Here is a 22,964-nt window from a genome sequence, read left to right on the forward strand (position 1 = left end):
GCATTTTCTTTGTGGAACTTAAAACTCTCCAAAGGGAATTTTAGTCCTCCATTAACTCATATACTCTGTAAGGACAGAGATCATATCTTTGTATTCTTGCAGTATTCAGCACAATGCTTTCTTCATAATGTGCATTCAATAATTTTGTGTCAAATAAATTCAGACTGTGCAATTAATGACTCGCACTCACGATTCCAATAATTTCCCTGATACATTAATCCTACAGCATTCTTGCTTTCCCCAAGTTCATCAAGAGAAATGTGCCCCTTTTCACCCCTCTGCTGGGAAGAACAGTGAGGTTCCAGGAACGCCATATGCCAGCAGGACTAAACAGGGCGTATGTGAGCAATAGCTGAAAGGGCATGCTATTTCAGAGAAAGAAGCAACACCAAAGCTGCAGAGATTACCAGATGGCAGAGCCAGAAATGCCATATGCCAAAAAACTGAAGCCAGAGGTGTGAGTGTGGCATCATGCAAGGGATGAGAAAAGCATGTAGGTCTTTGGAAGATGTGATGTCGGGGATTTCCTGTGTAACCCAAGCCCAGCACCAGCATCATTCTCACAGAGATATGGAGGTTGTGGAAAATCCTAAGACCTGAGGCCTCTGTGTTTGGGGCAGCAGAAATCTACCTGGAAATAAAAGGCTGCCAGAAAGTGGATGCACAGTGGGAGATGAAAAGACTGAAACATCAGAAAAACACCTTTGTTTCATGGAAATAACACTAATTTAGTGAGAAGGGGAAGCAGACTTTGTAGAAGAAAAAACAACAGCTCCACCAAGCCATAGGTAACCAATAGCTCCTTTTCCCTGGAGTTGAAAGCAAGTGCGATGAAAAGCCCGGGTAGCTCAAGGGCTAAGAAGCACATTCGGGGCTTGTTACTGTTATTGTTTGAAGGTGATAGCTGACCTTGTGTTTCTCATTTCTGGAATAAGAACATTATTGCTGAGAAAGATCATGGAATGGTAGAAAGATCACAGGCTGTGGGGCAAATCAATATCCATTCAAATTCTAGCCTTGTGAGTATTAATTGTACCTTGGACAACTATTTATACTCTCTAAGTCTCGGTTATCTCAACTGTAAAAGAGGGGTAATCATGCCTGCTTTCCAGAGAGGCTAGAAGGATAATAATAATAGCATTTACTAAGTGGAAGGCATTATGTCTCATATTATCTCATGTGTGTTCCCACATAACCATCTGAACTAAGCTGTATATTAGCTCCCCCACTCTACAGATGAGGAAACTGAGACTCTGAAGAGTTAAGTAATCCATCCAAGTTCACACAGCTAGTAACAGACACAGCTTGGATGTAAACCCAAATCTGGATGTGCTCTTGTTCCCTACAAGCGTCAGCCTTGCTAGAGACCATCTTCGAAAGTAGTCACATCTTATCCCCAGGCATGGGAGTGAGGATAATTGTCGGCCTATCCCTTATTCCTCTGCTGTTTTCAGACCACTGTTCCTCCGCCATATCCCAAGAACCTTGTACTCTCCTATTCCCAGCTCTCTTGCTCTATCTAGCAAAAATTTTGGTTATTAGACCCTAAACTTGCATTCTGAAGGCCGTGGAATGTGTCTTATTCCAGTAACTCAATAGTAGTATAGTCGTAACAATAAGAGTAACAGTACCTTACTTTTATTGACACCTTGCACTGCACAACACGGCTCATATACGTGACATGAGCTTGCTCAATCTTCACATCAACCTTGTGGGGTGGGTATATTATTAAGTAGATAATGTATGTTAAGTCCCTGGAACAGAGTAAGCTCAATAATTGCTAGTTCTTAGTGTGAGTACTATTTTTCAACAGGTCCATAAAATAAAGCCCCCACAGAAGAGATAGGCAATCTTTTTTTCTATTAAAAGAAACTGTCCCAAAAGGGGTAAAGAAAAACTTGAAAAAAATTAAGTAGGTGAAGTTTTATGGGCAAGAAATACCAGAAATCCCATTCACTTGCTTTTACAATGAAAGATAAATTAAAGTGAATAAAGGAAACTTTGCTTCCATTTTATGTCTAAATAAGGGAGAGAGGAACCAAGGGGAAGAAAAAGCTCAAGGAAAGGGGAGCTTTCAAAGGAGAGGGCTCTAAATGTGCACAGCCAGAGACCTTGGATTAGATGGGAGGCAGATCAGAGAGAGGAAGCCGCCTTTTAGGGTTGTGGGTCTGGGCGATTCCGAGAAGCGTGCACAACCTACAGATCCTTCTCTTTACTGGAATTTCAGGGAGTTCATGGCCTCTGTGAAGCCCATCCCTGGCACTCCTACTCCAGGAAGAAAGGAAGAGGAAATGAAATCAAGCCAGGAGAGGAGGAGAGAAACAAAGAAGAAAGAGACAGAAAAAAAGAAAGAAAAAGAACAGGCAGTATGCCCTGCCTGAGCACCCACCCGCCAGTACTGCAGAAGCCTTTAGCCCTATTGTCCCTTCCAGGTTTGCCACCTTAACGTCACCTCCAGTTAGCACTCAGCAAGCTTGCCATACTCAAGGTCAGCAACCCCCATCTTCACTAACTTCCTCTCAAACTTCACCACGCTCAGCCCGAAGGTGACGTGGACTCCATCACTTCTCCGATTGCTATCATCCACACAACTCATCCTCTGAAAACCAGGTCTTTGTGAAAAGCATCTCTCCGTCTCAAAGGCCATTCAGGGCACCGGGCTTGCCTTTTAACACCCAGAGGCCCCTTCGAATTCACACAACATGCATGTTGGACTCATCTTCATGAAACTCTCTGTTGTATGTGTGTGAGTCCGTGTAGGGGGAAAGGGGTAAGAACTCAGAAACTGCTTCAAGTTGTAGTAACTTAAGCCCAGAGTCACATCCAAATGATAGGTCAAAGGTTTCTTATCTTTGCACTGTGATATAAAAATAGCTTCTCCCTTTTGCTCTTGATTCATCTCTGTGGCAGTGGAAATAGAATGATTTTTCCCAGTCTCTTATTTTCAATTTAAGGCTTTGGTCACTAACCTGCTTTACTTCTCTGAGAAAGCCTAATACTATCACGGATTATAAGACTTCCTGGGACTCTAAGCACTAGAATTCACGTGTTCTTTGCAATTTGGTGATCGAGAATTGAAACAGCTGGATATTTATAATTTGTAAGTGAACAATGAATATTAGTGATCAGAAGATCAAGGCCTTGAACTGCTACATGGACAGCCATTGCCTTCATATGTTGTGTCTGAGCGATATTCATAAATCAAGGTAAACCTTTCCTTTAAATGAATTTTTTTTTTTCAATCAGAAAGAGCATCTGCTGGGTGAGGAATTTTCTAGAAGGAATGGAATTTTATACCTGTCACAGAGACCATTCCCTGTTAGTCCTTTTAAATGAGAAAAGGTTAATTACTTCATTTCTTGATAGGACGACTTCATTCAGGTTTCTTGTGAAATCTGATTAGAAGACAAATACCTGATTGTTGGCCGGATAGAGATCAGCATTGCGTCTTGTGCAGCTGCGGCGGTGTGCCTAAACTGAAAGAAGAGTACATGTGGTGTTTGGGAATGAGGAATAGTGAGTTCACATTAAGGAGCTTATAAAGTTGGCATTCATCAAGCATGCATTACTGAGGCTTATTCTTTGAATCTATGAAATTTTAAAGATGAAAATCTGGAAATATTTCAATTTTAGGCATGATAGAAACCAATCTTATTTAGACCATATTGGGTACTTTTTGTTTGTTTTGCAACACAATAATTTAACAATTGAGGTTAAAAGGCTATAAGGCTCTATGTATTGCTTCCATTTCCAGAATTACGGGAATCTGGGGACACTGCTCCAGATGATGTGGTTCCCATGACCCATCAACTTGCAATCCATGTTGGCGTGCTCTACATTTTCCTACCCCCTTGCCAGCTGCTCAGTTGGCCACTATATTCAACTTTGGCCTTGTGTCTACAATATACAGAAATAGCCCTCCCTTCAAGGGCTTCATTAATAGCTTTCAGCATCTGCTCACATTCTAAGCATCGAGTACTAAATCCAGAGAGGGCCTGGCATATGGCTGCATTGTTCTACTTGTAGAAAATGAAAAGCAGAGGAATGAGCTCTCAGCCACTGAACTTTAAACTTCCAACCACTGCTGGCTTAAAACAAAATACTTAAATAGCCCCTTTTGTTTACCTGTGTCATGTACATGAGTGTGCACACAAGCATTTGTTTGTAAATGAATAAAAAAAGATGTGAAAGTATTCACAACAAACACACAACAACATGTTAATAGTTAACCATGAAGACTGGGATTGGGGGTGATGACGTACGGAAATTTCACAGTTTACACAATATAGGTCTTTCTGTATTGAAGGTTTTTATAGCAATTATAGAATATTTTTGTTATTAAAACAAAAACTAAAATACATATAAACTTAGAAAAAAGTTGGTGGTGACTCACATTAAAGTGTTTATAATTGTTACCTCCATACTATAGGATCAGAGAGAAGGATTTTTGCTTCCTTACATATTGTATATATTTATAAATTTTAAATGGCTGATTATGGGCATTTTCATATATATGTAACACTATGGAATTTTTAAATCAAACTTTTCAACTACATTAAGAGGAATCATAGTTACAAAGAAGTGCTATAGACCTCATGAACTGTGTTAATATCTATTACTTGCATGTGTTCATTTGGTACTCCTGAACTAGCACTATGATTTTGTCTAACAATTTCTGTTTCATTTTCCCATCATCGTTGCCGGATTTGAGGTTATAAACAAATCATAGTTATGAGTCTTGGCCTGATTGGAGAAAGTTGACAAGTGAAGCATAAACTTTCTGTGCATTCTGTAGAATGTAAGCTTCACCAGGTCAGAGATTTTGTCTGCTTTGTCCACCACTACATCCCCAATGACTAGCACTTCTGTCTGGCATGCAGTAGGTGTTCAGTGAACATTTGCTGAATGACTAAATGAATGAATGTTCAAACCCAAAGACAAAGTGAGCCACTCAGAGATCTATATGGTGAAAGAGCATGGGCTATGCCATGTAGATGGTAAGAGGAGGAGAGAATGGTTTAATGAAAAGAAACAACACTGAACTGGAGAGCCAAGAGCCTTAGGTCTCACTGACTGGTAAGTGACCCTGGACACGTCTTTTCCCATCTCTGGAACTTGATGCTCTCATTTGTCAAGTGAGAGGATTAGAATAAATCTACAGAATGCAAACTGTTTATAACAATGGCTCCGTATTACCTGAATGAAAACCAGATCTTGTAAAATAGCTACAAATGTACAAATTCACATAGTGTCTGAGATGTTCACGTAGTGCTAATGATGGTTGTTTCTGGAGTTCTTTTCCATTTCTTTTCACTTTTCTCAATTATTTGAGTATTTTATAATAATTTCTCATTTTTACAAAAACAGACACCATTGTGCTATTTTAAATGATGAGCAGCCTATAAAAATAAAGGAAAGAAAAGAAGTATTACAATTACCCAACAGGATTAAAGGGGAGGCCCAGAGGGCTGCCATCCCTCCTGATAGGATCAAGCTTCTTTCAGACTTGACACTTCTCTGGAGATGAAAAGGGGGCACAGTGGTTTGCATGCTCCTAGTGAGACCACCCCTCCACCTCTCCCGATAATCCCTGTTATCAATGTACCATGCACTACATAAGACACCAGTTCCAACACGACTGGTGTCCTTATAAGAAGAGGAGAGAGAGACAGGGAGCAGATGGACATGTGAAGACAGAGACACAGGGAGAAAACTAGATGACAACAGAGACATAGATTGAAGTGCTACAGCTGCAAGCCGAGGAATTCCAGGGATCAACAGCCACCACCAGAAGCTAGCAAGAGGCAAGGAAGGAGTCTACTCAGCGACTCAGAGGGAGCATGGCCCTGATGACACTGGGGCTTTAGACTTCTACCTTCCTGATCTGTGAGACAACACATTTCCTTTGTTTTAGTCACCCAGTCCGTGGGAATTGCTATGGTCCTAGAAATGAATATGCCACTTAACTGGTTTCCTTGTTTCTGTCCTTGACTACCCACTGTCTAGTTTCATCATAGCAACTGGAAAGGTACTGTTAAACCTTTGAGTCAGATCATGCCTCTTATCTGTTCAAAACACTGCAATGGCACCACTTTTCATTCAGAGTAAAAGCCTTGCAAAGGTCTATAAGTCCCTATAAAGTCTGTTTTTTTCTTATTAATCTGGCACCTTCCATTACTCTCCCCATCATTCACTCTATTGCAGGAGCACTGGCCCACTTTGCTGTCCCCCAAACTCCCACACAGGCTCCCATCAGGTTTCTTCCCTCAACTTTCTCTGTTGTGACAGGAGCACGCACCCAGGGCAAATTCCCACAGGCTTCCTTGGCTTTAAGCTGTGTGGCCCATATGTGATTTTGGGCTCACTTGCTTATACGATTTTACATAAGCAGATGCATACAGACTACAACCAAAGCTGAGGGCAGTGGGGGTTGAGGAGAATAGTGTTGCGAACTACCTATTTGGGAAGGCCAAATAGCTTAATGGTTAAATGATATGAGTAGTGAGAAGTGATCTTATTATGAATATATGTTGAAGTTAGAGCTGAAAAGCTTTGCTGATGAATAAACAGTGAGGCCTAAGATAAAGACATGAATCAAAGATGACTCCAAGATGTTTGGTTTGAGGAACTGGTAAATCCAAGAGACCTAAGTTAAGTGATCAGCTCACTTAAAGGGGAGAAAAGGAAAATGATTTATCTAATTTTAACATTAAAACCTCAGAAAATAACCCCCTCATATGTAAAATGAGAAAATATCAGTGTTAACCACACCATTAAATCAGACGGTTCATGCAGGATTACATACTATGATTGCCACGTAGTAAGCATTCAGTAAATATCAGCATTTATCATTATGATTAATCAACGAAATTTAAAAGAAGTGTAAATACGGCAACTGACACACCAACAGTAATTATTGGTGTCTTATTCTGGTATACCCCAGAATGAGCTAGCCTGGCATTTGAATAGACATATTTTCCTTTAGTACAACTTTGGGTTTAAACACTTCTTAATGAAATTCACGTCAAATATTTGTGGAACCCTAGGATTTCACCAAACACAGATAGGAAAATGTTTGTTTAGGTGTCTCTCACTGCTGATACTCTATGTCTCAATGATGTGTTTATCACAGCAACAGTGACCTGGCCCATTCTTGGGTCTGGCAATGGCCTTGCTTCACGGCCAAAGTTCCCCCAGCAAGTACTGCCACCCCAGAACCTCGTCAAATAAACCCAGCTCCTGCCCCCTCGCATACACCCCGATTTCGGAATTAATTTGCCTTTCAAAAATGGGAAAAAAGACATCAAACTCACCAAAGAAAATTTTTCATTGATAAAAATAAAAATCATTCAGGGTGACATAATCTAGACAGGACCCCTGATATGGTAGAGAAAACTGAAGAGAGAGCCTACAGATCCCAAGATGGTTTGTGCTACCAGCTAGAGCAAAGAGGTAGAATTAGGCTTAAATAGAAAAGACAGCATTTTGACAACCATGATGTTGACAACAGTAGAAACCACATTTTCTCATTCTAAAACTAAAGTAAGAAGACATAAGATAAATAAAGAGGGTACCAGAATACAATGTTGGTCTCTTAAAAGATGTATGGACGTTTATTTGAAGTTTTGTTTCAAACATTTCAAAAAATGTTGGCATATTTTATAGTCAGAGCTTTCTACGGTCTTTGATTGAAGTGCGCCCTCTAGTGACTCCAGCCATGACTTGCAAGTGAATGGGCACCCGAGGTCTCACACCAACTTGAGCAATTTCAACTTTTCCTCTAAAGCTGAAAAAAAGGAAAATGACCTATCTGATTTTAACTTTAAAAAAATCACCCACCCTTCAAAAGCTTATAACATCAAATTCAGTTTACTACGATAATTCTCTTTTTTCAACATAGAGAAAATATACCCAGTGTTAACAGTGGCCTTGGGCAATGACTTTATGAGTGATTCACTATCTTTTCTATAATAAGCATTACTTACCATTTTTGAATATTTATATTTTGGAATTCTATAGTGAGGTAGAAAACTAGAGATATTACAGTGAACACCTGAAAATAAGCCTCCCAGGTGTCTAGAATTTCAACATTTGCCATATTTGCTTCAGAGTATTTTTCTTATTTTCTATTTTGAAACTTGCAGAAAAGGGCTCAGGGGGAAGGACCTCTACCCAGACCTCAGGGGGCCTGGGCTGTTGTCCAGGGTTGAGGGCCCCCCAGGGCCAGAGGACAAGACCATCTTTCCTTTTTTTCATTGAAGTATCATTGATATACAAACTTATATTGGTTTCAAGTACACAACACAATGGTTCAACACTTAAACATATTACTAAATCGTCACCCGTACTAGTGCAGTTACTGTCTGTCAACATAGGAAGATGTTACAGAATCATTGGCTATATTCTCCACGCCGTACTACCATAACCTTGACCAACCTACATTATGATTGAGAATTTTTGTGCCCTTTTATTCCCCTCAACCTCCCTACCCACTCACCCCAACCACTCCCCTATAGCAACCACCAGTTACTTCTCAGTGTCTATGAGTCTACTGCTATTTTGTTCATTTTATTTTATTTTATTTTGTTTCATATTCCACAAATAAGTGAAATCATATGGCATTTGTCTTTCTCTGCCTGGCTTATTTCACTTAGCATAATGCCTTCCAGGTCCACCCATGTTGTTGCAAATGCCAGGATTTATTTTTTATGGCTGAATAATATTCCATCGTGTATATGTACCACCTCTTCTTTATCCCTTCATCGACTGATGGACACTTAGGTTGCTCCCATATCTTGGCTATTGTAAATAGGCCTGCAATAAACATAGGGGTGCATATGTCCTTTTGAATCTGAGAAGTTGTATTCTTCGGATAAATTCCAAGGAGTGGAATTCCCGGGTCAAATGGTATTTCCATTTTTAGTTTTTTGAGGAACCTCCATTCTGCTTACCACAATGGCTGAACTAGCTTACATTCCCACCAGCAGGGTAGGAGGGTTCCCCTTTCTCCGCATCCTCACCAGCATTTGTTGTTCCTACTCTTTCCGATGCTGGCCATCCTTACTGGTGTGGGGTGATATCTCACTGTGGTTTTAATTTGCATTTCCCTGATGATTAGTGATGTGGAGCATCTTTTCATGTGTCTGTTGCCCATCTGAATTTCTTCTTTGGAGAACTGTCTCTTCATATCCTCTGCCCATTTGTTAATAGGGTTATTTGCTTTTTGGGTGTTGAGGCATGTAAGTTCTGTATATATTTGGGATGTTAACCCCTTGTCGGATATGTCATTTACATATATATTCTCCCATTGTGTAGGATGCCTTATTGGTCTGTTGATGGTGTCCTTTGCCATACAGAAACTTTTTAGTTTGAGGTAGTCCCATGAGTTCATTTTTGGTTTTGTTTCCCTTGCTCGTGGAGATGTGTTCAGGAAGAAGTTGCTCATGCTTATATTCAGGAGATGTTTGCGTATGTTGTCTTCTTAGAGTTTTATGGTTTCATGATTTACATTCAAGACTTTAATCCATTTCGAGTTCACTTTTGTGTACAGGATTAAACAATAATCCAGTGTCATTCTCTTGCATGTAGCTGTCCAGTTTTGCCAACATGAGCTTTTGAAGAGGCTGTCATTTCCCCATTGTATACCCATGGCTCCTTTATTGTATATTAATTGACCATCTATGTTTGGGTGAATATCTGAACTCTCTATTCTGTTCAACTGGTCTGGGGTCTGTTCTTGTGCCAGTACCAAATTGTCTTGATTACTGTGGCTTCTTAGTAGAGCTTGAAGTTGGGGAGCATGATGCCCCCAGCTTTATTCTTCCTTCTCAGGATCTCTTTGGCTATTCGGGTTTTTTTGTGGTTCCATATAAATTTTAGAACTATTTGTTCCAGTTCACTGAAGAATGCTGTTGGTACTTTGATAGGGATTGCATTGAATGTGTAGGTTGCTTTAGGCAGGATGTCCATTTTGACAATGCTAATTCTTCCTAGCGAAGAGCATGGGATGAATTTCCGTTTATTAGTGTCCTCTTTAATTTGTCTTAAGAGTGTCTTGTAGTTTTCAGGGTATAGGTCTTTCACTTCATTGGTTATGTTTATTCCTAGGTATTTTATTCTTTTTGATACAATTGCAAATGGAATTGTTTTCCTGATTTCTCTTTCTGCTAGTTCATCATTGGTGTACAGGAATGCAACAGATTTCTTGGTATTAATTTTGTATCCTACAACTTTCCTGAATTCAGATATTAGTTATAGTAGTTTTGGAGTGGAGTCTTTAGGGTTTTTTAGGTACACTATTGTGTCATCTGCAAATACTCACAGTTTGACTTCTTCTTTACCAATCTGGGTGCTTTGTATTTCTTGTCTGATTGCTGTGGCTAGGACCTCCAGCACTATATTGCATAAAAGTAGGGAGAGTGGGCATTCTTGTTTTGTTCCCAATTTTAAGTGAAAAGCTTTCAGCTTCTCACTGTTAAGTATGATGTTGGCTGTGGGTTTGTCATATATGGCCTTTATTATGTTGAGGTACTGCCCTCCTTACCCATTTTGTTGAGAGTTTTTATCATGAATGGATGTTGAATTTTGTCGAATGTTTTTCAGCATCTATGGAGATGATCATGTGGTTTTTGTCCTTTTTGTTGATGTGGTGGATGATGTTGATGTATTTTCGAATGTTGTACCATCCTTGCAGCCCTGAGATGAATCCCACTTGATCATGGTGTATGATCCTCTTGATGTATTTTTGAATTTGGTTTGCTAATATTTTGTTGAGTATTTTTGCATCTGTGTTCATCAGGGATATTGGTCTGTCATTTTTCTTTTTCTGTGGGGTCTTTGCCTGGTTTTGCTATTAGAATGATGCTGGCCTCATAGAATGAGTTTGGAAGTATTCCCACCTCTTCTATTTTTGGGAAAACTTTAAGGAGAATGGATATTATGTCTTCTCTATGTGTCTGATAAAATTCAGCAGTGAATCTGTCTGGCACACGGGTTTTGTTCTTGGGTAGTTTTTTGATTACCAGTTCAGGTTCATTGCTAGTAATTGGTCTGTTTAGATTTTCTGTTTCTTCCTTGGTCAGTCTTGGAAGGTTGTATTTTTCTAGGAAGTTGTCCATTTCTTCTAGGTTTTCCAGCTTGTTAGCATATAGATTTTTATAGTATTATCTAATAATTCTTTGTATTTCTGTGGTGTTCATCATGATTTTTCTTTTCTCATTTCTGATTCTGTTTATGTGTGTAGATTCCCTTTTTCTCTTAAGAAGTCTAGTAGGGGTTTATCTTTTGTTTATATTCTTGAAGAACCAGCTCTTGATTTCATTGCTTATTTCTAGTGTTTTATTCTTCTCAACTTTATTTATTTCTTCTCTGATCTTTACTATGTCCCTCCCTCTGGTGACTTTGGGCAGCATTTTTTCTTCTTTTTCCAGTTCCAGTAATTGTGACTTTAGCCTATGCATTTGGGATTGTTCTTCCTTCTTTAAATTGGCATGGATTGCTATATATTTTCCTCTTAGAACTGCCTTCGCTGCATCCCACAGAAGTTGCGGCATTGTGCTCTTGTTGTCATCTTTCTCCATATATTGCTTGATCTCTGTTTTAATTTGGTCATTGATCCATTGATTATTTAGTATTTTGTTAAGCCTCCATGTGTTTGTGAGCCTTTTTGTTTTCTTTGTAGAATTTATTCTAGTTTTACACCTTTGTGATCTGAGTAGACGGTTCGTTGAATTTCAATCTTTTTGAATTTACTGAGACTCTTTTGTGGCCTAGTATGTGCTCTATTCTGGAAAATGTTCCATGTGCACTTGAGAAGAATGTGTATCCTGCTGCTTTTGGGTGTAGAGTTCTGTAGATGTCTGTTAGGTCCATCTGTTCTAGTGTGTTTTTCAGTGCCTCTGTGTCCTTACTTATTTTCTGTCTGGTTGATCTGTCCTTTGGAATGAGTGCTCTGTTGAAGTCTCCTAAAATGAATGCATTGCATTCTATTTCCTACTTTAATTCTGTCAGTATTTGTTTCACATATGTCAGTGCTCCTGTGTTGGGTGCATATATGTTTATAATGGTTATATCCTTCTTTATCTCTTGTTACTTTCTTTGTTTTGAAGTCTATTTTGTCTGATACTAGTACTGCAACACCTGCTTTTTTCTCCCTGTTGTTTGCATGATATATCTTTTTCCATCCCTTCACTTTTAGTCTGTGTGTGTCTTTGGGTTTGAGGTGAGTCTCTTGTAAGGAGCATATACATGGGTCTTACTTTTTATCCATTCTCTTACTCTGTGTCTTGATTGGTGCATTCAGTCCATTTGTATTTAGGGTGATTATTGATAGATATGTACTTACTGCCATTTCAGGCTTTGGATTCATGGTTACCAAAGGTTCAAGGGTACCGGCTTTACTATCTAACTGTCTAACTTTAACTCACTTATTATGCTGTTATATACACACTCTGATGATTCTTTATTTCTCTCTCCCTTCTTATTCTTCCTCCTCCACTCTTTATATGTTAGCTGTTTTATTCTGTACTCTTTTGTGTTTTCCTTGACTGCTTTTGAGATAGCTGATTTTATTTTTTGCCTTTAGTTAGTATTTGGTTGATCTACTTTCTTTGCTGTGATTTTGTTTTCTCTGGTGACATCTATTTAGCCTTAGGAGTACTTTCATCCAGAGCAGTCCCTTTAAAATACCCTGTAGAGGTGATTTGTGGGAGGCAAATTCTCTCAATGTTTGCTTTTCTGGAAATTATTTAATCTCTTCTTCAAATTTAAATGATAGTCTTGCTGGGTTCAAGGCCCTTCTGTTTCATTGCATTAAATATATCATGCCATTCTCTTCTGGCCTGTGAGGTTTCTCTTGAGAAGTCTGTTGATGGCCTGATGGGTTTTCCTTTGTAGGTGATCTTTTTTTCTCTCTCTGGCTGCCTTTAATACCCTGTCCTTGTCTTTGATTTTTGCCATTTTAATTATTATATATCTTGGTGTTGTCCTCCTTCGTCCCTTATTTATGGAGATCTGTGGGCTTCCATCGTCTGAGAGACTATTTCCTTCCCCATATTGGGGAAGTTTTCAGCAATTATTACTTCAAAGACACTTTCTATCCCTTTTCTCTCTCTTCTTCTTCTGGTACACCTATTGTTCCGTTTGGATTGGTCACACAGTTCTCTTAATATTCTTCCATTCCTAAAGATCCTTTATCTCTCTCTCTCTGCCTCAGCTTGTCTGTATTCCTGCTCTCTGATTTCTATTCCCTTAACAGTCTCTTGTACCTCATCCAGTCTGCTCTTAAGTCCTTCTATTGATTGTTTCATTTCTGTCATCTCCCTCTGGACTTCATCCCTTAGCTCTTGCATATTTCTCTGCCGGTCCATCAGCATGGTTATGACTTTTGTTTTGAATTCTTTTTCAGTAAGATTGGTTATATCTATCTCACCAGGCCCTCTATCTGGCCTTGTTTGAGTGATTTTTGACTGGACCAGGCTCTTCTGCCTTTCCATGGCGACAGAAGTGATCGCTGACAAGTGGCGCATGTGGCAGCTGGGAGAACAAAGTCCCTTCCTCCTTGCTGGTCACCTTGCCCTTCTCTGCTGCTTGTGCCAGTTACCCAGAAACAGGGAGCAATCTCTGGGTTAATCCCCTGAGCTGCCATGCATGGGGCAGCCATCAGGATGGCCTAGGACAGCGCCGGGGGTTGCAGAGGAGTGACATGTGTTCTCCTGTGAGAATGGTGCCCCTTCGTGCCTTCCAGACTTTGCCCCGGCTTCCACTCTCCCCACTCTGATTCTTTCCCTCCCGCTGGATACAAAGCCGTGACGTGGTGGGACCCAAGCATTCCCCTCACCCCTGCTCACCAGCAGGAGGGAAAGAAGCCACAGTAATCAAGACAATTTGGTACTGGCACAAGAACAGACCCCAGACCAGTTGAACAGAATAGAGAGTTCAGATATTCACCCAAACATAGATGGTCAATTAATATACAATAAAGGAGCCATGGGTATACAGTGGGGAAATGACAGCCTCTTCAAAAGCTCATGTTGGCAAAACTGGACAGCTACATGCAAGAGAATGAAACTGGATTATTGTTTAATCCCGTACACAAAAGTGAACTCGAAATGGATTAAAGTCTTGAATGTAAGTCATGAAACCATAAAACTCTAAGAAGACAACATACGCAAACATCTCCTGAATATAAGCATGAGCAACTTCTCCACGAGCAAGGGAAACAAAACCAAAAATGAACTCATGGGACTACCTCAAACTAAAAAGTTTCTGTATGGCAAAGGACACCATCAACAGACCAATAAGGCATCCTATACAATGGGAGAATATATATGTAAATGACATATCCGACAAGGGGTTAATATCCCAAATATATACAGAACTTACATGCCTCAACACCCAAAAAGCAAATAACCCTATTAACAAATGGGCAGAGGATATGAAGAGACAGTTCTCCAAAGAAGAAATTCAGATGGCCAACAGACACATGAAAAGATGCTCCACATCACTCATCATCAGGGAAATGCAAATTAAAACCACAGTGAGATATCACCTCACACGAGTAAGGATGGCCAGCATCGGAAAGAGTAGGAACAACAAATGCTGGTGAGGATGCGGAGAAAGGGGAACCCTCCTACCCTGCTGGTGGGAATGTAAGCTAGTTCAGCCATTGTGGTAAGCAGTATGGAGGTTCCTCAAAAAACTAAAAATGGAAATACCATTTGACCCGGGAATACTACTCCTTGGAATTTACCCAAAGAATACAACTTCTCAGATTCAAAAAGATACATGCACCCCTTTGTTTATTGCAGCACTTTTTACAATAGCCAATATATGGAAGCAACCTAAGTGTCCATCAGTAGATGAATGGATAAAGAAGAAGTGGTACATATACACAATGGAATACTATTCTGCCATAAGAAGAAAACAAATCCTACCATTTGCAACAACATGGGTGGAGTTGGAGGACATTATGCTCACTGAAATAAGCCAGGCGGAGAAAGACAAATGCCAGATGATTTCCCTCATTTGTGGAGTATAACAATGAAGCACAACTGAAGGAAGAAAACAGCAGCAGACTCAGAGACTCCAAGAATGAACTAGTGGTTACCAAAGGGGAGGGGTGTGGGAGGGTGGGTGGGGAGGGAGGGAGAAGGAGAATGAGGGGTATTATGTTTAGTACACATGGTGTGGGGGATCACGGGGAGAACAGTGTAGCACAGAGAAGGCACATAGTGGATCTGTAGCATCTTACTACAGTGATGGACAGTGACTGCATTGGGGTGTGGGTGGGGACTTGATAATATGGGTAAATGTAATAACCACGTTGTTTTTTCATGTGAAACCTTCATAAGCGTGTATATCAATCATACTTTAATAAAAAAAATAAATAAATAAATAAAAATAATGCATAGCTCAAAGCCAGCCATGGAGTATTGAGAGAACATAGGCAAGGATCTATTTAAGAGCATCAGATAAATTTCAAGTGGGTTTATTCTCACTACCAACAATCTATTCTTTGAATAAGACTCCCTTTGATTCAAAATCCCTTGTAACTTTCATTTTCAGCATTATTGCCGAGGATAAATGGCTTCCTGGTTAAGAAAAGACAACAAAACAGAACAGCCAAATGGGTATCTAGGCTCATAAAAAACAAATGGTCTGGTAAGAAGTATGACTGTGCTTATGATCCAAGCAATACTTCTTAAAAATACAAACCAAAGCCAGGTGGAGAAAGACAAGTATCAAATGATTTAACTCATCTGTGGAGTATAAGAACAAAGAAAAAACTGAAGGAACAAAACAGCAGCAGACTCACAGAACCCAAGAATGGACTCACAGTTACCAAAGGGAAAAGGACTGGGGAGGATGGGTGGGAAGGGAGGGATACAGGGGAAAAAGGGGCATTACTATCAGCACAGATAATGTGGGGTGGGCAGGGGGGACACGGGAAAGGCAGTGTAACACAGAGAAGACAAGTAATGATACTATAGCATCTTATTACACTGATGGACAGTGACTGTAATGGGGTATGTGGTGGGGACTTGATAATAGGGGGAGTCTAGTAACCATAATGTTGTTCAAGTAATTGTAGATTAGTGATACCAAAATAAAAATAAATAAATAAACCACAGATACTCAAAAGCACACAAAGGTATAGATTAATGAATCATTATAAAGTAAGCATCCTTGATCTTATGATCACACCTGGGTTATCAAATCGGCTGGCATCAGCCTTGCAGAAACCCCTCCCTGTACCTCGTCCCCACTACAAGCCAACCCCCCAAAAAGAAATCTGCATCCTGTCTTTAAAGGAATATCTTCTGTTCTTTTACAGCTTTATCACTTGAGCATGCATCCCTAAACCTGGGTTGTCCAGTTTGGGGCCATGAACCTCCTGTTGCCACTGAGCAGTTGAAATGTGGCTGGTCCAAACTGGGATGTGCTGTAAGTACAAAACACCCACCAGATTTCTAAGATTAGTACAAAAAAAAAAGAATATAGACTGTCTCATTAATGATTTTTTGTCCTATTGAAAACATGTTGAAATGACAATATTTTGTATATACTGATTCAAATAAATATATTGTTTGTTAAATTAAAAAAAATACAAACCAGATTACCTCTAACAAACTATTTCATGAAACAACTTTGCAGTCTAAACATTTATGTGTCTTCATGGAGATAGTCTCCTTTTAACCTGGGCATCTGTTTAGCTAGAAGGCGACTGTGAGAAGTAAAGCCCCACAGTGGAGGGGTGAGCCTGCGGGCTCTGTGGCCTGCCTGTTACTGCCCTCCTCTGTCAAGGAACTGTGTTTATATATGCAAACGACTGCAGCTACTTGTTAAGGTTTTATGGGGCAACGATTAGCACTGATGATTTAGGGTGAATGAACAGGCTCTGGATCCAACAAAAGATTATCAGTGCAAACTTTCTTGGATAGGAAGGCAGAGGACAGCTCACAAAGTAAGAAATGTATTTATTTAGGTAGAAAAAAAGGGCTGAGCTAGAACTGGACTCAAAGAACCAGAAGGCTGAGCAGTAGGGGGAAGTTGGGGCCTCCTTCAGTATGAGCTGAAGTATAAACCCAGGGACCAGACTTGAACCACCACCACTGTCACAGCTTAGAATGGGCCAGGGGCAGACGCAAAGTGTACCTGTAAAACTGCACACCTACCTATGTGCTTCTGCTTATTGCAGATATATCTTGGGGACATAAAAATCCTCTTGCCTATAAGAAAATTGTATTTATTTTTAAGTTGTTGACACCCTCAAGGCAGCCAGACCAAGAGTGTGCACCTTCCACAGGGATTCTATTTCTCAAGGCTGTAGGGACAAGTCAGTGGCAGCAAAGGCTGGACACCTGGCATTCTGGCTATGCATTGCCTGATACCCTAGCATTCGAGCAACAGAGTCCCTAGAACGTGGTGTTGCCTCCCGATTATCTCCAAAGTTAGCTCCCAGGTTGTTCAGTTTTAGGCCAACATTCAAAGAAAAGTCAACACCTTATATATAGTATACTTTCTCCTGACTCATTAGAAAAGACTTGAGGGCCACTTCACGGAAAAGCCATTTTATTCCACTCCAATTCCCAAATCTCTTAATGCATTTTTATTGTGATAACGTACACATAATATAAAATTTACCATTTTAAAGTGTATACAGTGCAGTGACATTAAGTACACTTACAATGTCATGTAAACATCACCACAATCTATTTCTCTTACTGCATGTTTTTCATCTAGTGCTCAAAGTAGAAAATGGCTATTGAGTTTGAAAAACATATTTTGGGATTGACAGCATATGGTTGAAAACCACTTGTTTTATATAAATATGTCCTAAATCAAACACTTCTAATAATGACATCTAAGCACTAATAAGTAAGTTACTTACCTGCTTGATCTAAATCTGTTCCAATACACATGAGCTAAGAATTTCAATAGCTATTATTTTCTTATTACCAGAGATAATGTACAGCAGACTTACATTATTACTCCTAGGGCAGCTGAGAAGAAGCATTTCCAACCTCGATATATAAAATAGGGGCATTCCTAAAGTTTTCAGTGAAGTGAAGTGTGATAAGGAGAATCTGATTTTTCAGCTTAATTTCACTATACTATTAAACCAAGAAATATCCTTTTGATGCCAGTATGTCTAGGTCTTTGTGACTACTGCATGTTCTATGAAATGAGCAGGTGTGTGTGTGGAGGAACGTGTGAGTGCGCTACTCCCCTAAACTCCTCTCTGGTTCATGATTCCTCTGTCTAGCCCCACAGCTGGGGGCTCATCTATTCACCCTCTTATCTTTATATAGTCCAAGTTGCAGCTTGCAGATGACCAGGCCCCTCCTTTGGATGGAGTAGCCAACCTAAGATTCTTCTTAGTCCCAGGAAAATTAAGAGACAGGTCTACGCGTCCTGCTCACTTGCCTGACAGGCAGGATGCTCAGCTCTTGGCCAGATGCTAGTCTACAAAGGCATCTCCCTTTCCTTTACCGACTTCCTACTGTGGAGTGGGATTGTGATAGTTGATGCTTTTCTCATGATGACTAAACCTCCTAAGCCTCCCCCAGTCTACCCTCCTGTGCCCCGCTGCCCAAAGTGCCAATAACAGTAACTTTTGACCTCTTTTAACAATAACATTAGACCTTTGCAGAATTCCAGATTAACTGAGAGTGAAAGTCACAGAAGTGAGAAAGGCAAGGAGGGAAACTGACTAATGTCAACAGATGATTTTGCTGGTTGCTGATTCACACATTTTTCTCTAGTAACATTAGAAATTATCCTTAATATGTTGCTTTATCAGCGAATTTCATTGTACATACCTGTTGTTGACAGTGATTTTGATAGTGGTTTTGTTGTCTGAAAAGTAAAGAGATTGATTTTATTACTTATGGTTAATAATTTATATAACTTCTCCTAAATTCACAATCTTTGAATCTGATTATCCTTTGTGCTTAAGAGTTTTTTTCTCCCCAGCAATTCACAAAGGAGAAAAAGTGTGTTTTTTGTATCTAATCCCATTTAGTTCTACTTAATGCCTCTGGGTAGAGGACATGCTCTATTACTTAGAGGAGTAGAATAACTGCTGCATAAACAGAAAACAGCTGCTACATAAACTAGCATCCATCTGCTATTACTACTCTTAATCCACTTTAGCCATGTTTATTTTACAGTGAGTTGGGAAGAGCATGGGTCTGGAGAGAGAGGAGATAAGCTAGTCCTTTCGCCTGCTCTGCTTGTTCAGAACTTTCTGCTAAGTCATTTCCTCCTCACCACCTCAGAACTTCTAGTCTCCCATCACCTCACAGTAGGAAGAGATCTATGGATGATTATTGATGATGGATTAAAATAATAGGTTTCTGATCATACACAATACCAAATTAGATATGGCCTTTTTTTAGGTATCACGGTATTCTATCTTCTGATCAGTTATTTATTATCACCTACTACATGCAACCGAAACATATTTTACTAAATTGTAGCAAGAGAGTAATACAGTCATGTACATTATTGAGTAATAAAACGTCAAGCAAAGGCCTAAGACTGTAATTCTGATTTATTTTCAAGTTTTTCTACCTACATAGATCTCTTGCTTGTTTTCTTCCTGACCTTCTTAAAGGAAAATGGCACTCTATCTTCATTTTATGCCCTTACGTTATCGAATTTACTTTTCTCCCCAAGGCCTACAATTCCATTTTGAGAATTACAGCCAGACTGAATTTACAACCTCACTCCTAGTGTTAGGTAGAAAGACAGAAATGAGCGGGATGAAAAGAAGAGAATGCCCCTTAAAAATGACTCAGAGAGTGGATCAGATAGAACCAGAGAGCCAGAAATGACTCAGAGAGTTAATCAGATGAAGCCACAGGGTCCAAGAGTGACTCAAGAAATCTGTAGGGTCCACCCAGGGATGAAACATCAGAAGCACAGGCACAGCACAGCCCCTGTCCCCATTTCACCAACCAGAACAAGCCCTAGAGAGCTAAGAGCTGTCAATCAAGGACCTCTCTGCCCAGCCAAAACTTCATAAAAGAATCCTCAGAATGAGGCTCACTTTAGGCAGGCCCGGTCTGTTACTCTCTGCAGAGTGCAGGAAAACTGACTTGGCTTTCTTGACTTTGGGTTCTCATCTCACTATATCTGACTTCCCTGTGACACCGAGCTGAGTTCCTTCTTTCCTAACACTAGTAGGAAAAGAATACCCTAAGGTGTCAGCTAGGGTTGGGCAACAATACCTCATCCTCAGACTAGTATACCTTTTTGCAATATGAAACCTGGACCTGAGTGCCAACTTCAGTGATACAGTTCCTCTCCTTTGGATTCATTTATTTTTTCTAAGACCTAGGTTCTTAGGCCAACTCAGCACAATTTCTTTCTTGTAGGTTCTCTACAATCTAATGCAGCCTGATCCCTTTTTCTGCTCTCTCTACTTGATACCACAGGCAGCAAGTGGAACCCAGTGAGTCCTGTGTCTTTGTTGCTACCTGTCCCCAGAGGCTTTCTGTCCCACAGGCATGCACTTAGATAAAAGGAAAAAGCAAAAACCTGAGAACAGAACTAATCAAATAAACGAGAAAAGCCTCATTATTAGACGACTAGAAACTAGTTGTAATATTACATACAATCTGCAATTTGCAATGAATTATCAGATTCTTTTTGGAGCCAATTGAGCAGAAACATGCAAATGAACTCACTGTTATATTCAGAAGTTGCACCACAAAATTCTAGTTGTGATAAGATAGTGCATCCACTTTTCCCTAGTCTTAGGTGGTTTTCCCTGATAGAGTGATGCTACTAGAGGTAAGTGCTTAAGGTTTAGGTCATTTGTACTACCAACTCCCTATTTCTTAAATAAAAGGGATAGTAACACTGATGACAATTAGTTCAGAGCCCCAAAAGGCCCAAAAGAGATGGCATGGTTTTTCAGTTTAATGTGCCATGTCATAAAACTTACATACGACTTTCTGCTACTGACCTTCTCTTTCATATAACCTCACTTCAGACCAGAAGATACCTGAGAGGTATCTTCCCATGGCTGGCCGACTAACCCTTGAAGACTAATAGGACGAGACTAAATTTTAGTCTACCTGCTTAATTCTTCTGAACATCTAATTTTCAATCCAATTGGGGGTCTTTTACTTGTATCTCAGGCCTATAGCTCTGGGGGTGATGCATGATATCTCCTGATCATCCACGCACATAGTCCATTCTATGGCCAAATCCATCTACTCATTCTAGTGGCTGAATGGGATTGAAAAGCAGCACCTCTCTCCTAACATCAGTGTTCCAATATGAGCGCTAAGGACTGGGTAGTTCCACGGGTGGCCCTCCCTTTACCTGACATTTTATCCACTGCTCTGTCCTCAATTCACCTTCAACATTCCTCCTGTCTCCAGTCTTCTCTCCTGATGCTTTGTGAAGAACAACTGAAGTCAGGGACCCTGCTTCATTCACATTGGCGTCCCCTGAATACCGAGCACCATACTTTGGACATAGTAGGTACTCAAGAAATATGAAGCATGTTCCCATTTAACATGTTTTAGATCTACGCATATTGTTCTCTACTCCAAAATGAAGGCCATTGTGCAGGCCATAAACAATTAATGGACTTCAGCAACCAGTAACTAACTGTTTTCAATTTGTCTTACATGCTGCCATCAGAGATGTTCAGCAGAGTTATTGATTTGATAATACCACATCCCTCCTCAAAACCATTAGACTGTCAGGCAATGAATGAAATACAAACTTCTGAACACAGTCTTTTGGACAACAGACTCACTACATTCTCTGCTCTGTTTCTCTTTTCACCTTCCATCCCAACCATAAGAACATACTCAGTATCGAAATGCAAAGCTTAATTATTACAACTGTTTACCCCACTACTATCTTGTCACATTTGCTTCCTATTGTTCTGATTTCTTCGGTTCTTAAGTCTATTTCATTAAGCTTACTGTGAATGCCCTTTGTGTTAGCATTAGAATAAAACAGAACTAAGGAGTTGAAGAAAGAGAAGAGAGAGGGGGGTAAATGGCAGAACAGGTGTGATGCATCCACAGTTGAGCCTTGGGAAGCAAGGAGCTCTGTCAGAACAAGAGGACTTAGTCAAAGGCCTTGAACCTGTGTTCTCTGTAAGGTTAAGAGAATGTTACATGGTACAGTGAGCTGAGCCAGACCAGACAATGCTGTTAGCTATGTTTTGTTGTGCTCTGGCCTGGAACTGTCCTAGGTATACTTAAATGTTTTCTAATCCTGTGTATTTGAGAGGAATGGGGGAGAAGCTCCAGGTCATGCGTGGAGTTCTTCATTTTAGCTGAGCCAAGATTTTTAGTAAAATGGTATCCAGAGTTATTGAAAGGCCTCAAAGTGATTCTGTAGCTCTGTAGTCTAGACTGGGGGACAGGAGAAAGAGGGAGGCAGTAATAAATGCTCTATAAAACTACACATAATCATTACTCTCTCACCTTTGTTTCTTTAAACTGTTCTAATACTGGCCTACTCAGTTTCCTTCCTTCAGTATCTTTGTACCCTATTAGCACTCAGTAACTCAGACAAACTGACTTCTATCACTCTTAAGCTCAAAATCCTCCTAGGAAGCTTGGTTTGACCGCCGACACCATTTACCACCACACACTGCTTCACTTTACCCAACCATTTTCATCAGTTTGGGATTTACAAAACCTATCATGGACCTCATTTAGTTTGAGTGTTTAAAATGACGGTGTTGGGTATGTGTGTTTCATTAGGAGTTATTTTATATGCATGAAATATTACTCAAGTTTGAGGGGAACAGGACATCAGCAGAATAGGTGGCCACCAAGGTTTGAGGGCTGAAAGGTCCCTAGGCCAAATAAAAAAATCTCCACTGGCCTTGATTTTGCATCAGTAGAGACTGATTACTTTGGATCACAGTGCAAATATCCTTAGGATGGGGTAACATATTGTCATTAATACTACACAGAAAACTA

At 40.0% G+C, this 22,964-nt stretch overlaps 1 protein-coding gene across 3 annotated transcripts in view; it reads right to left on the reverse strand.

The window, feature by feature from the left end:
- The window catches only part of LOC118970540 (kelch-like protein 4), a 139,216-nt gene that overhangs the window by 99,353 nt on the left and 16,899 nt on the right, over positions 1-22,964 (reverse strand). Inside the window, exons 2-5 of one of the 3 annotated variants that reach the window (XM_073227360.1) lie at positions 18,822-18,858; positions 7,575-7,786; positions 5,197-5,399; positions 3,415-3,476 (exon numbers count right to left, since the gene is read on the reverse strand). In XM_073227360.1, coding sequence (XP_073083461.1) covers positions 3,415-3,443 — 29 coding nt within the window. In that variant the 5' untranslated portion in view covers positions 3,444-3,476; positions 5,197-5,399; positions 7,575-7,786; positions 18,822-18,858. Of the gene's footprint in view, positions 1-3,414; positions 3,477-5,196; positions 5,400-7,574; positions 7,787-18,821; positions 18,859-22,964 lie in introns of those variants that run through there. The other 2 variants (XM_073227359.1, XM_073227361.1) reach the window with 2 other exon arrangements.

This window comes from Manis javanica, chromosome X, assembly GCF_040802235.1.
Source record: "Manis javanica isolate MJ-LG chromosome X, MJ_LKY, whole genome shotgun sequence".
Lineage (NCBI taxonomy): Eukaryota > Metazoa > Chordata > Mammalia > Pholidota > Manidae > Manis > Manis javanica.